The sequence below is a fragment of the Lytechinus variegatus genome, chromosome 9, assembly GCF_018143015.1.
Source record: "Lytechinus variegatus isolate NC3 chromosome 9, Lvar_3.0, whole genome shotgun sequence".
NCBI classification, from domain to species: Eukaryota; Metazoa; Echinodermata; class Echinoidea; order Temnopleuroida; family Toxopneustidae; genus Lytechinus; species Lytechinus variegatus.
Genome location: NC_054748.1, coordinates 29,888,313 through 29,900,024, shown reverse-complemented (window position 1 = coordinate 29,900,024; position 11,712 = coordinate 29,888,313). Strand labels below are relative to the sequence as shown.

Below are 11,712 nucleotides of genomic sequence, written 5' to 3'. Positions count from 1 at the left end.
GTATAATATAGATTAAAAAATAATAATTACCTGCACTCAAACCTTTTTCTTTAAATATAAAACAATAAAAAATCTGAAAGGCCCCTTTCAATTAAAGTCAATATACATAATCTTTAAAAGAAGAAGACAAAGATCCGAATTTATGGCAAACAGCAATAGGGAGGAGCTGAGAGGATTGAACACAGAGAAGCAGAGGGAGGGCCAATCTAAAAATATATCATTAAACAGATTTGATGAAAAAAAAATAAAGAAATACAATGGCAAAAACAACAGCAAATTTACATTCATTTAGAATCAGATATCTATGAGTTGGGATATATATTGAACAATTAAAGCATAAAGATGCCATTCCATTGTAAACTTGTAAAATAAAAAAAAACTAGAAATTTGGCTTAACGCCATCAGAAATTCATTAAAAAATGATTGAACTCGCATATATAATGAGCTGTGACCTTTAACCTGCGGACTCCGAATTCGAACTTAGCCTGTATTTTGGTGTCATCTCCCTACACACCCAAAATGTTAAGAATCCATTGTATGTAACAGCTACACTCACCCCCTTCCATTGGATGATGTAGGTATAAAATCAAGGAAAAATTATGATATGCACCCCCTAGATGTTCAGAACTGCTATTTGTGCCCCTCATTTCACACTCCAGTATCCGCCACTCTATCATGAGAAGTAATACATACAAATAAACAGACATACATATACACAGGGGCCACGGGAGGGGGGGGCTCCCCCCCAAATTTTTTTTCCAAAACCCGTGTACAAAAACGTTAAAATGACCATATGATTGTGATTTTTTTGCATGGTCAGCAGCCCCCACCCCCCTTTCCCCACTTTGAAAACCGTTCCACGGCCCCTGGTATAATACTGTATTTTATTATTAATTGGCTAATCGAAAAATGTTCATATTCAAAATATCATATATATGCTTTAATAGATATACATCCTGAAGGGGCTGAAATATATGCATGGAAAAATGAAGAGGGAAATACAGTAATAGGCAAAAATCGTGCATCATGTCTCTTCAATAAAAAACGGCAATTACAAATAAAATAATTCATGTGACATTAATCGTATGAAAAACTTTACCATCATCAATACATATTTCAACTTCAATTTTAAAAGAACAAAGAGTGCAGTATCAAAGATTTCAGTATTACATGTATGTTAATAGATAATCAATACCATACTTAATACTATATTCCTTAATCTATTAAAATATATTGATATTTCATTGCAATGTTAAAACTGTTATAAATTACTACAAAACCAACAGGCTAGGCCTATTTTCATACACACTTTGTACATATGATCAAATAATCAATACATGATTAAAATAGGTTTCTTATTTCATTCCCTTTGTAAGCACATTAAAAATATATCACTATACACTATATACTAGGGCAATTCCATATAATAACCAACTTTTTTGTTCATCCGGCCCCCATTTTACTCAAGTTTTACTTCTATTCATATACTGACCAAGTCATGAGCATTTGAGAGCTTTACAGACTCAAAAGAACAAAAAATCAGAGACAGAAAATTTCATGAAGGTCCCAAATTCATGGGGTTCGGACTTACATATTTCATGGAATTGCCCATTATATCTTAGGAAATCACTTGATTACGGGGGGACTTTGGTTGCTCTTATGATGATGATGATGATGATGATGCACAGCATTTGTATAGCGCAATATATCTGTCAAAGACATTCAAAGGCGCATTCTGGGGGGAGCCAGCCAATCTGGGTCGCCTAGAAGGGCGCGTACACAGAACCGTGACCCCTTATTCCTAGGTTGAACTTTCAAACCCTTCTCTGGATAAATATCATGCAATGATTACATGAATAGTTGTCATCACAAGATACAGGTTGCATTAACAATAGCTGAATTCCAAAGACTACAAGATCCATACACATATAATCCAAAATTGTCTACAAGAGTATACCTCTGTAATGCCAAATTACTTGAATTCTTCTTTTTAACAATATTGGCAAGCAATTGCAAAATTATAACAATCAGCAAACCAAAATACTTCAGTAATAACAATAGAAGGCCCCTGCAATTTCAATCTGTTTTTTTTTTCTTTTTGACAAACCATTCACACAGAGATAAGGAAAGAAACCATCACTACTCTGAACCTGAGATGCATATACACGATATTGAACATGACTTTTCATACATGCATTTACAGGCTTTTGAATGTACACATTAATGGCTTTCAGCATGATTTTCAAACCTGAGGCAGTAATGATAAATGGTACGGAACATTTTGAAATAATGAAATAATTTTATTGCCTTTCAATCATACTTTATATCTCCTTTATTTTCATGATTGAGGAACTGTCTCATAAAACCTGCTATCAATAACAAAAAAATAAAACTATATTTTGATCAATCTGAGAATTAAGTCTGTTAAAACTATAATTCTTATCACTTTTGGACACCTGTAACACAAATGTTTACTGATGAGTGCAAATATGAAAGAAGATTTCTGATTGGTTCCTGGACAGTGTTTTGGATGAAATGTGCATGCAACCATGATTCTGATTGGCCAATACAATTAGAGTTGAGATTGATAACAAGTTTCATGAAACAGGGCTTGCAGACCAACAAAATGACATGGTCTCAGTTATTAAAGAAGATTTCAATTTTAAGTTCTTAAAGTTGAGATTGATAACAAGTTCCATGAAACAGGTCTCTCTACAAAGGCCTGAGTTTTCAGTAAATTACTCTGTCTTTTCCGTGGAATAATGATCAGAATGTGATGCCGAGTACAATGAATACATATCAAACTTTTTATTTAATAACACAGAGAAGGCCATAACAACATAAATTTGTGAAGGCCCACATAAAATCTCATAAAATCTTCTACAAAACAAACATCACAAATGATAATAGCATAGCTCTGAGCTGTTCAAATACAAACACACACAAGAATAAAATGGACAAAAGATGGACATCTGAAACATGAGGGAAATACAACAATGATATTCTGGTAGAAACAATGTTCATTTGTGCGAGAAAACCAAGATGGACTCTCAACTTCACGCAGTTGAAAATTTTTGCCTCCACCATTGTATGATTCTGGTCATGAACACACTGCATTCCCTAAACTACCAATCATATCACATTCATCAGGCTATTTTGTCCCACAGTAAAAACAAAGATGATTTATTTGTGCAATGTTTAAGAGCACTTCGACTCCACAAAGAAATATTAAAGGCTACACAATTCTGGCAATCACTTAAATATATTAATGCAATAAAATCGTGAATCAAATACATAATACTTCTCAAGTGTTGTTTCATATTCTTAATTCATTTGTCACTTGAAAATTGTTTATCTCTTCAAAGGAAATTCCTCAGTTTAAAAACACTACATTTTTCTTTTCCCAAACAATCTCCATCACTCATACAATATCAACTGATCGTGTGATGCTATTGCATTGGATACATGTATTATGTCATTACCCAGGCTTTACCTGGGCCTCCATTCATGTAGGTGCTAAAGCGTTCATGGCATAAATCTTACTAGATGCCCAGTCATCTCACCTGGGTCAAGTGAAGCAAATTATGGATGAATTTCTTGCCAAAGAAAATCAACACCTGAAGTAGGATTTGACCCACTGCCCTCAGATTGAGACGCGAGAGTGGGAACCACTACACCACGTTTCCATACAAAACCAACAGATAAGGGCTCTGCATCATATTTAACATGAACTCCTTTTAAAACTATATACATGATATAATCTTAAACCAATTATGACTACCAAAACAACCCTACCAAATATAAAAATCTAACTGTACTCTGAGCAAATATCCAATATGTGTTAAAGTTCAATCCATTTTTTTTTCATTAATTTCTTTTAATAACATATAACATGGTTATTCATGCTCTCACTTCAATAATAAGACACAGTATAAAAGTGCATATGAAATTATGACATGACGTCCCTATGCACTTCCAAAGGACTTGAACATGGATTGGTATGATTGGTTTTTTCTATTAAGATGAAGGCTGTATGAGAAAAGCACTGATGAATTTAAACTCGTGGTATAATGGCAAATGGTAACATTCAAATGAAAAAGGCCACTTTACCAATAATTGCAGACATAATATCTTGCATTCTCCTCTAGATCTATTACTGTTGTGCATGTAGACTGTGTAGTACAAGTGTATGGATAGGTGAGATGTTTATTAATTTAGTTTCTCTTGATGGGCTTTACTCCGAGACCTGCTGCTAAGGTATCCTGGAAATATGAAAAAAAGAGAAAAATAAAAGGGTACATGTGCACTGCACATAAGCTAAATAGCTAGACTGTATGCATTAAGAAAGGGTATATGAATGTTTGAATTGAATTCATATAAATAACTGATTTTAATATAATTGAAATACATATGAGTGAACACTGAAAACTACTCATGAATCTTTTTATACATCCATCCTTTCATTCATCAACCCACCCATCCATCCATTTATCCAACCATCCATCAACCCACCCGTCAATCCATCCATCCATAAATCTATCTATCCATTCATCAACACACCGGTCCATCCTTCCTTCCATCCATCCATTCATTTATGCATCCATCCGTCTATCCATCCATCCATCCATCTATCCATCCATCCATCAACCCACCGGTCCATCCATCAATTCTTCCATCCATCCATCCCTCCCTCTTTCCATCCATCCATCTATCCATCCATTCATCCAACCATCTATTAAGCATACCATATTTTTCAATAGGTTGTCAATAACATTAATCGTTTCAAATGCTAAGGAGGTGTTTGTCATAACTGTCTATATGTGATTGTTTGATATCTGTAAATATGTTCATTCTCCATGCTCAGTTATGCATGTTCAATACCATGTAATTTAAATGCAAATTTCCACTTATTTATTTGGACAATAAATACTACCTTCTGAACCTTATATCTTCATTTAACCATTCATCCATCTATCTATCCAACATACCATATTCCTCAATAGGTTGTTCTGATATCTCAGACCACCATCTTTTTCAACCTTGGCAATGTTCTTCCTTTCCGGGTCACTAGCTACCCCCCACCTATCTATCTTCCTATCCACCCATCAACCCATCCATCCACCCACCCATCCAACCATCCATCCATCCATCCATCCATCCATCTATCCATCCATCTATCCATCCATCCATCCAACCATCCATCCATCCATCCATCCACCCATCCAACCATCCATCCATCCATCCATCCATCCAACCATCCATCAATCCATCCATCCATCCATCTATCCATCCATCCATCCATCCATCCATCCAACCATCCATCTATCCATTCATCCATCCATCAAACCATCCATCCACCCACCCAACTATCCAGCCATCCAACCAACCATCAATCTATCCATCAATCTTCCCATCCATATATCTATCCACCCATCCATCCATTCATCTATCAATCTATATCCATTCATCCATCCATCTCTTCAACATACCATATTCCTCAATAGGTTGTTGTGATACCTCAGACCACCATCTTTTTCAACCTTGGCAATGTTCTTCCTTTCCGGGTCGCCAGCTACGAGAACCTCTGTTTCTCCCTCTGCCTACAAATTTAATTACAAATAAACATCACAGATAACACTGAAAATGCTCCTGTCCGTCTTCAGCTGCTATTTGGACCCAACATCAAAACACACTACAAAGGCCTGTATTCTGAATCTAGGTTAAACTTAGACCATGGTCTAACTCTGCTAAAATTATGGGAAGCCAAAAGTTTCAAACTTTTAACAAGTTGTATGTTTCTTATGTTTACTGTGCTCTGTCCTGATTCATCGATGGTGAAGACAATCAGAGGGACTGCGGAACGGTTTTCAAAGTGGGGGGGGGGGCTGACCATGCAAAAATCACAATCATATGGTCATTTTCACATTTTTGTACACGGTTTTGGAAGAAAGTGGGGGGGGGGGGGGCTGAAGCCCCCCAGCCCCCCCCCCCCCTTCCGCGGCCCCTGAATCATCTATTTACACTTCCTCGACATTTAAGAATGATTTTAGAGCCAAATGAGCTGAAATATAATATCTCTACTGTTAGTGATTTATATTACAATTGGCTATCCATACTTAAACCACAACTATAAACCCGAGTTTAAGTTAAACCTGACTTCAGAATACGGGCCAGAGAGTTAAAATTTCAAATGATTTACAAGCTATTGGTCTCCTTCTCTAACAGTCTCGTACCACATCTAGAATGATCCATTTTCAACATGATATAGTATTATGTAAGGCCAAAAAAATTGTAGAGAAGTCTCAATTCAAATTTTTAGTCTCAAAAGAGGCATTCCTGTTTCATGAAACCGTCGTGTCGGTGCAAGAACACCCATAACACCACACTTTTATGCATGGCATGCGTGCAAAAAACACCCTTAGCAACAGGCAGACGTGCATTGCAAAAGGGCGTTTCTGCACCGATGCAAAGCGCGAAATAGTTTTTATAGGGGCGTTCTTGCACTGACACATCAAACCCATCCCAAGATTCTGTATTTTTCTGAAAAGGAAAGAAAGCTTGATAACTTACAGGTTCAGCACTCCGACACATGTCCATGAGTGAGCTCATTCTCCCTTCAAAACCAGGCGCAAAAGCCTCAGGGTTGATGGCTACAAATATCTGGCCCTGAAACATGAATAAAAAGAAATCGGGTGAATTTGATTAAAAGGGTGTAACAAAATCTGGGGGGTGTTTCACAAAAAGTGAAGTGTGATTTAGAGTTGCACTTAACTCCCCAGCTGTGTGCGGTATAAATCGCATCCCCGCATTGGTCAGATCATGAGCAGGGGAGGCGCACTTCCTCGTATCAATCAACCAGATTATGCCCCCCCCGACATGTCACAACCCATGCAAATGACACATCCCTGCCCCCCCCCCCCCCCCCCCGACGAGCTTGAAGACCTTTCTTTTTTTCTTGTCATTTTTTTTTCTGAATCGAAATCCTATATTTGTGGCTTGTCAAATTTTTTGGCAGACAGTTTTGCCCCACCTGTGGAAAATCTTAGGTACGCCACTGGTTACTGGAGTCATCATCTTGTGATGTCTTGCAGAAAGGAGTCATACAAAAATTATCTAAAGTCACTTCACTTAAATTAGTATGACTATGATTTCCCAATCATAACAACCAGTGCCTCAGTGGGAGTCAAACACATGGCCTTCTGATTACAAGGCAAGATCACTTCAAATTTATATGTATGGTAGTGGGTCTTATCACCTAACACTGTTATCAGACTCAATCATATCAAACAAAATATTTTCTTGAAATTCATCAAACTTCCATCATAATTACACAAATAAGCTCTGCTTTTCTTGGCAAGTTCAATTAATTTATCTTCAATATTTGTTATGAAATGTCTTTGAACTGTATGTATTATTCTGAGTACGTATTATTTTGAAAATTTATTTACACTGTTACTTCGATTATATCATTTTTTTTACAGAAATAAGTAAATCTTAATCAAAATCTACCTACAAGAACGTAGATACATAATACCGGTATGCATTTTTGTCATGATTAAATTTCTTTTTAATGATAACAGCTTCCATCGCACTGCTATTTGCAAATGACATGTTTTGATCACTTGAAATTCATAAAATAACTAATCAGCTATTTTTACCTTATTTCATTATTTTAAGAAAGAAAAGACTTTAAAATTGTGTTTTTGACCATATTTCATCTTTCTATTCGAATTCCCAATGTAAAGGCGGTGACCCATACCCGGAATTATTTGAACGTACTGACCACAGTCACAAACTCCCATGATTCGAGACCCGACGGCATCTTCCTCCCTCTAGTACCCGGACCAGGCCGGCTGAAGTTGTTTACCTCTTCGTAGACCTAGTCTACAAAAAAGAAATATCAACTTTAGTGTCTGTTTTGCAAAGCTCTAGACGATTGATCCACGTGTTTGGTAATACAAGGTTGGTCGGTAATGCAGTCACTCACTATACTTACCAGATTTGCTACTTGGTTGCTTGTTTTCCATTTCCTGATGTTGGGTCCGAAGGCCCCTCCTCCTAAGATGCCACTAAGAACCTCCACCATCATGGCAAGACCATAGCCCTGAGAAACAAACAAAGTGCACAGAGTCAAACATATTACAGGGGGAGAGGCAAACTGGGTATCAATAGCTAGTCTTAAAATATACCTTTTGATATTACTATTAATTCAATGAAAAAAAATTAGGTTATAATTTTAGATGCATATAGAAACTTGAATGATTTGACCAATGTGGCATCAGACCAAGTGGAAAGTACCGTATGGGCACTAGTATTCAACCCGGCATAATTTAACGAGTTGGACAAATTCCCCCAAATATTTAGAAATAGGGAATTTATCTTAACTTCATACCTTTGTTATTTCCAGGGTAATCTGTTGTCGGTATTTTCTTTATCAATCTGTCGACTGTATGCGCGGAGGATCAAATTATGTGGCGATGACCTTTTGCACTGAATTGCACAGTAGTATTCAACCTAGTAATGATAGATAGCGAATCTCAAAATGGTTTAGATTGCTAAACTAGATCTTTATCTATGTAGGCCTAAGTCTCTGGCTTTGATTAATTCCCTGTTTGGTCTCATCTCAAATGGTCTAGTCCATCGTCGGATGGGAGAAGGGCAGATTGAGAGACAGGGCCACCTTTCATCGCTAGGTTCAATACTAGTGCCAAAAAACGTTGCCATATAATTTGATCGCCCGCGCACACAGTCGACGGCTTGAAGAAAAAAATAACGCAAAAAGAATAACCTGCATTTGCTCTTGGAAATAAGACAGGTCTGAAATTAAGGTAAATTCCATATTTCTATATATTTGAGGAAACTCTCCAAATGGGTTGAATAACAGTTCCCTTATGGTACAATAACATTTTCATTTAACTGAGTGGCAATTTACTGCCGATCCTACTGTTACTATGATTAGGCAACGTGAGATAAGACCTGGGGAGCGTTTCATCAAAATTGTCAGCACTGACTAAATGGTCAGTGCTGACAATTTCAGTGAAATCCTTAGTTTTGATTAGCTAAGAAGCATTGGCCTCTGACTGTTGCTATGGTAACTGTCGGAGAAAGACAACTTGCCAATGCTGACAACTTTCATGAAACAGACCCCTGTAGGCATAGACCTTGTGGCAATTTACTTTCCGATTTTACCTTATATCCACCTGCGATCTCCGACCCACCCAGCGGGAGTAATCCTCCTCCTGATATGACGGCTTTGGGATCATTAGACTCCTGAAAAGCAAAGAAAAAAACAGTCAACCTCAGAAAACTTGATGTTGTCGAATTTAGCCTGGGTCAAATATTCATGATTTATTTATTTAAAAAAAAAAGCTATGATGCACATACTGTATCCAATGGCTGAAATGTATGAGTTTACAATACTTAGGATCATAAATAAAAAGAAAATAGAAAAATGAATGAAAATACAGATTACAAAATGTATAAGTACAAAGAATAACATAATCTGTGGACTGGTCAGAACATCATCACAAAAGCCAGACACCAACAATGCTTGGAATGCTTAGATAATAATATTAAGAGAGCTGGTAATAAAGCCAGTCATAAATCAAAACTCGGGTCCCAATTTTCTCTGAGCATTTCCAATGCAAACATACATTTCTCACTCAAAATTCAGAAGTCAAACTTAAACTACCGGGAACCAATAATTTAAAGAATTAACCCTATGCATATCGATGTAATGATAATACATTAAAAATAAACTTTTTCAAAATATATGACCTTCACATGACCTCTTGCGACCTTTGTCTGTACTCACCGTTCCGGAAGCATCACATCCCCAGCCGTTCGGAATTGGGATCTCCTTTACAGCATTCAATTCTATCTGTATCCAAATGAAACGGATGCTCGTGTGGTATGTGTGGTCAAATACTCGGTGGGTCACATGCTTATTATGGGGAAGCATATCTGACTTAAGTTAAAACAGTGGTTTTAATCCCAAAACAGACACTACAGTTGATATTTCTTTTTTGTAGACTCGGTCTACGAAGAGGTAAACAACTTCAGCCGGCCCGGTCCAAGTACTAGAGGGGGGAGGATGCCGTTGGGTCTCGAATCATGGGAGTTTGTGAATGTGGTCGGTATGTTCAAATAATTCCGGGTATGGGTCACCGCCGCCCCTAATAATTTAGGGTTCAAAGGGTTAAATAATGTAGCATAACTACCCTACAGAGCAGCAGTCACATACTCAGCATTTCAAGGAATTGATTCCGACCATTTACCTCACCTGGGTTGGGTGCAGCACAATATGGACAAATAATACATGCAAAGAATAAAACAAATTCCAGCCTTCCAACTGTTGGACAATGATAGATTCATATTTTATTTGTAAATTCTAAGGAAATTTCTAAACAGCTCCATGATTATTATGTTTACCTCTTGATGAAACTCTTGAAATTGTGTTTCATAGCTCAAATATTTGGGCTGGATGTGTACTCAAATCTTGCTTTTCAAATTCCTTCTACAACTAGAAGATTTTCATGAAGAGTTTTGTCAGTGATTTTCACAATGTAACTTGCTCTCGGCCAATCAGATGCAAGGATTTCAGTAGCTTATAACATCAGTATGTGAAAAATACTGACAAGTTTATTCACGAAATGCTTCCCTGTAGTATCATGTTAAGGTTATGATTTTTTCTACAAGTTCATCCCCACCCCACCATACAATTATTTTTTGTCATTTAAATACATGTAAGTGTCAGTCTCCTATCCTTCAAGTCTGACATTCATTCATTGCCTTTTATGCTTGTTTAAATTGTATTAACTTTTGAATGTATAGCCTTTTTAAATGTATTTTACTATGGTTTTCTATGTATTTAATAATGTGCCAACACCAACTTGTAAACATGGTTTTTCCAGCTCTTGCTGTTTTTCATGTATGATTGTTAACATGTATGATTATCGATAAAGATCATTTTTGAATTGAATTGACTTGAATCCATCTATTCAGGAGAACTTACCTTCCCCAACGCTACAGTGGAAGTGGCCATATCAAGTACATAACTGTCCCCATTCTCGGCCGGTGCACCGCACGAAATAGGGTTTGTTCCAAACATTGCCTGTGATGGATAACAAAGGAACAAAATTCACATGTTTAAACAGTATACATGTACAGTATTTGTGTCAGGAGGGAGGTCTTATTCTCAACAAGTGCAGAGATTGAACACTTTGGCTGATACAATACAGGTGTAATAAATGGGTAACAGGTAGGAAGGAATTCCTTGAATGTTCGATGCGCCCGATCAGGGTAGCCGTGCTAAAGCCGGGGTAATAGTATGCAGCGCTTAGAAACATTTGTATAAAGCGCTATATAAATGTTGCATATTATTATTATCATTATTATACAATGAAACCTGTATAGACTGTCCAAAGGAGACAAGAAAACAGGGCCCCGTATTACAAACAGAGTTGCGATTGATCCGATCGATCGCAACTATGGACTGCCTGCAATGTCAACATCTATTATGCATGTTTGTTCAAGATATTTTCTAGCTATGACGTATATTCAAGCATCCATCATTGTCTTGTAAACTCACTGTGCTTCTCTTTGTTTACAAAGGACATTGTGCACATTTCGAGTATAAAACATTGCGACACTGATAGATATCGTTAGAGTTACGATAATAATAATAATAATAGGCATTTATATAGCGCCATC

General features: G+C 36.9%; 1 protein-coding gene across 3 annotated transcripts in view; it reads right to left on the bottom strand.

Annotated features, from left to right (window-relative positions):
• Positions 1–925: 925 nt before the first annotated feature.
• Positions 926–11,712, bottom strand: part of LOC121421694 (uncharacterized oxidoreductase YjmC-like) — a 30,512-nt gene continuing 19,725 nt past the window's right edge. For all 3 annotated transcript variants that reach the window (XM_041616483.1, XM_041616481.1, XM_041616482.1), the window contains 7 exons: positions 11,015–11,113; positions 9,815–9,880; positions 9,190–9,270; positions 7,997–8,104; positions 6,571–6,666; positions 5,490–5,600; positions 926–4,262 (listed from right to left, as the gene is read on the bottom strand). In XM_041616483.1, the coding sequence (XP_041472417.1) occupies positions 4,215–4,262; positions 5,490–5,600; positions 6,571–6,666; positions 7,997–8,104; positions 9,190–9,270; positions 9,815–9,880; positions 11,015–11,113 (609 nt within the window). In that variant the 3' untranslated portion in view covers positions 926–4,214. The remainder of the gene's footprint in view (positions 4,263–5,489; positions 5,601–6,570; positions 6,667–7,996; positions 8,105–9,189; positions 9,271–9,814; positions 9,881–11,014; positions 11,114–11,712) is intronic.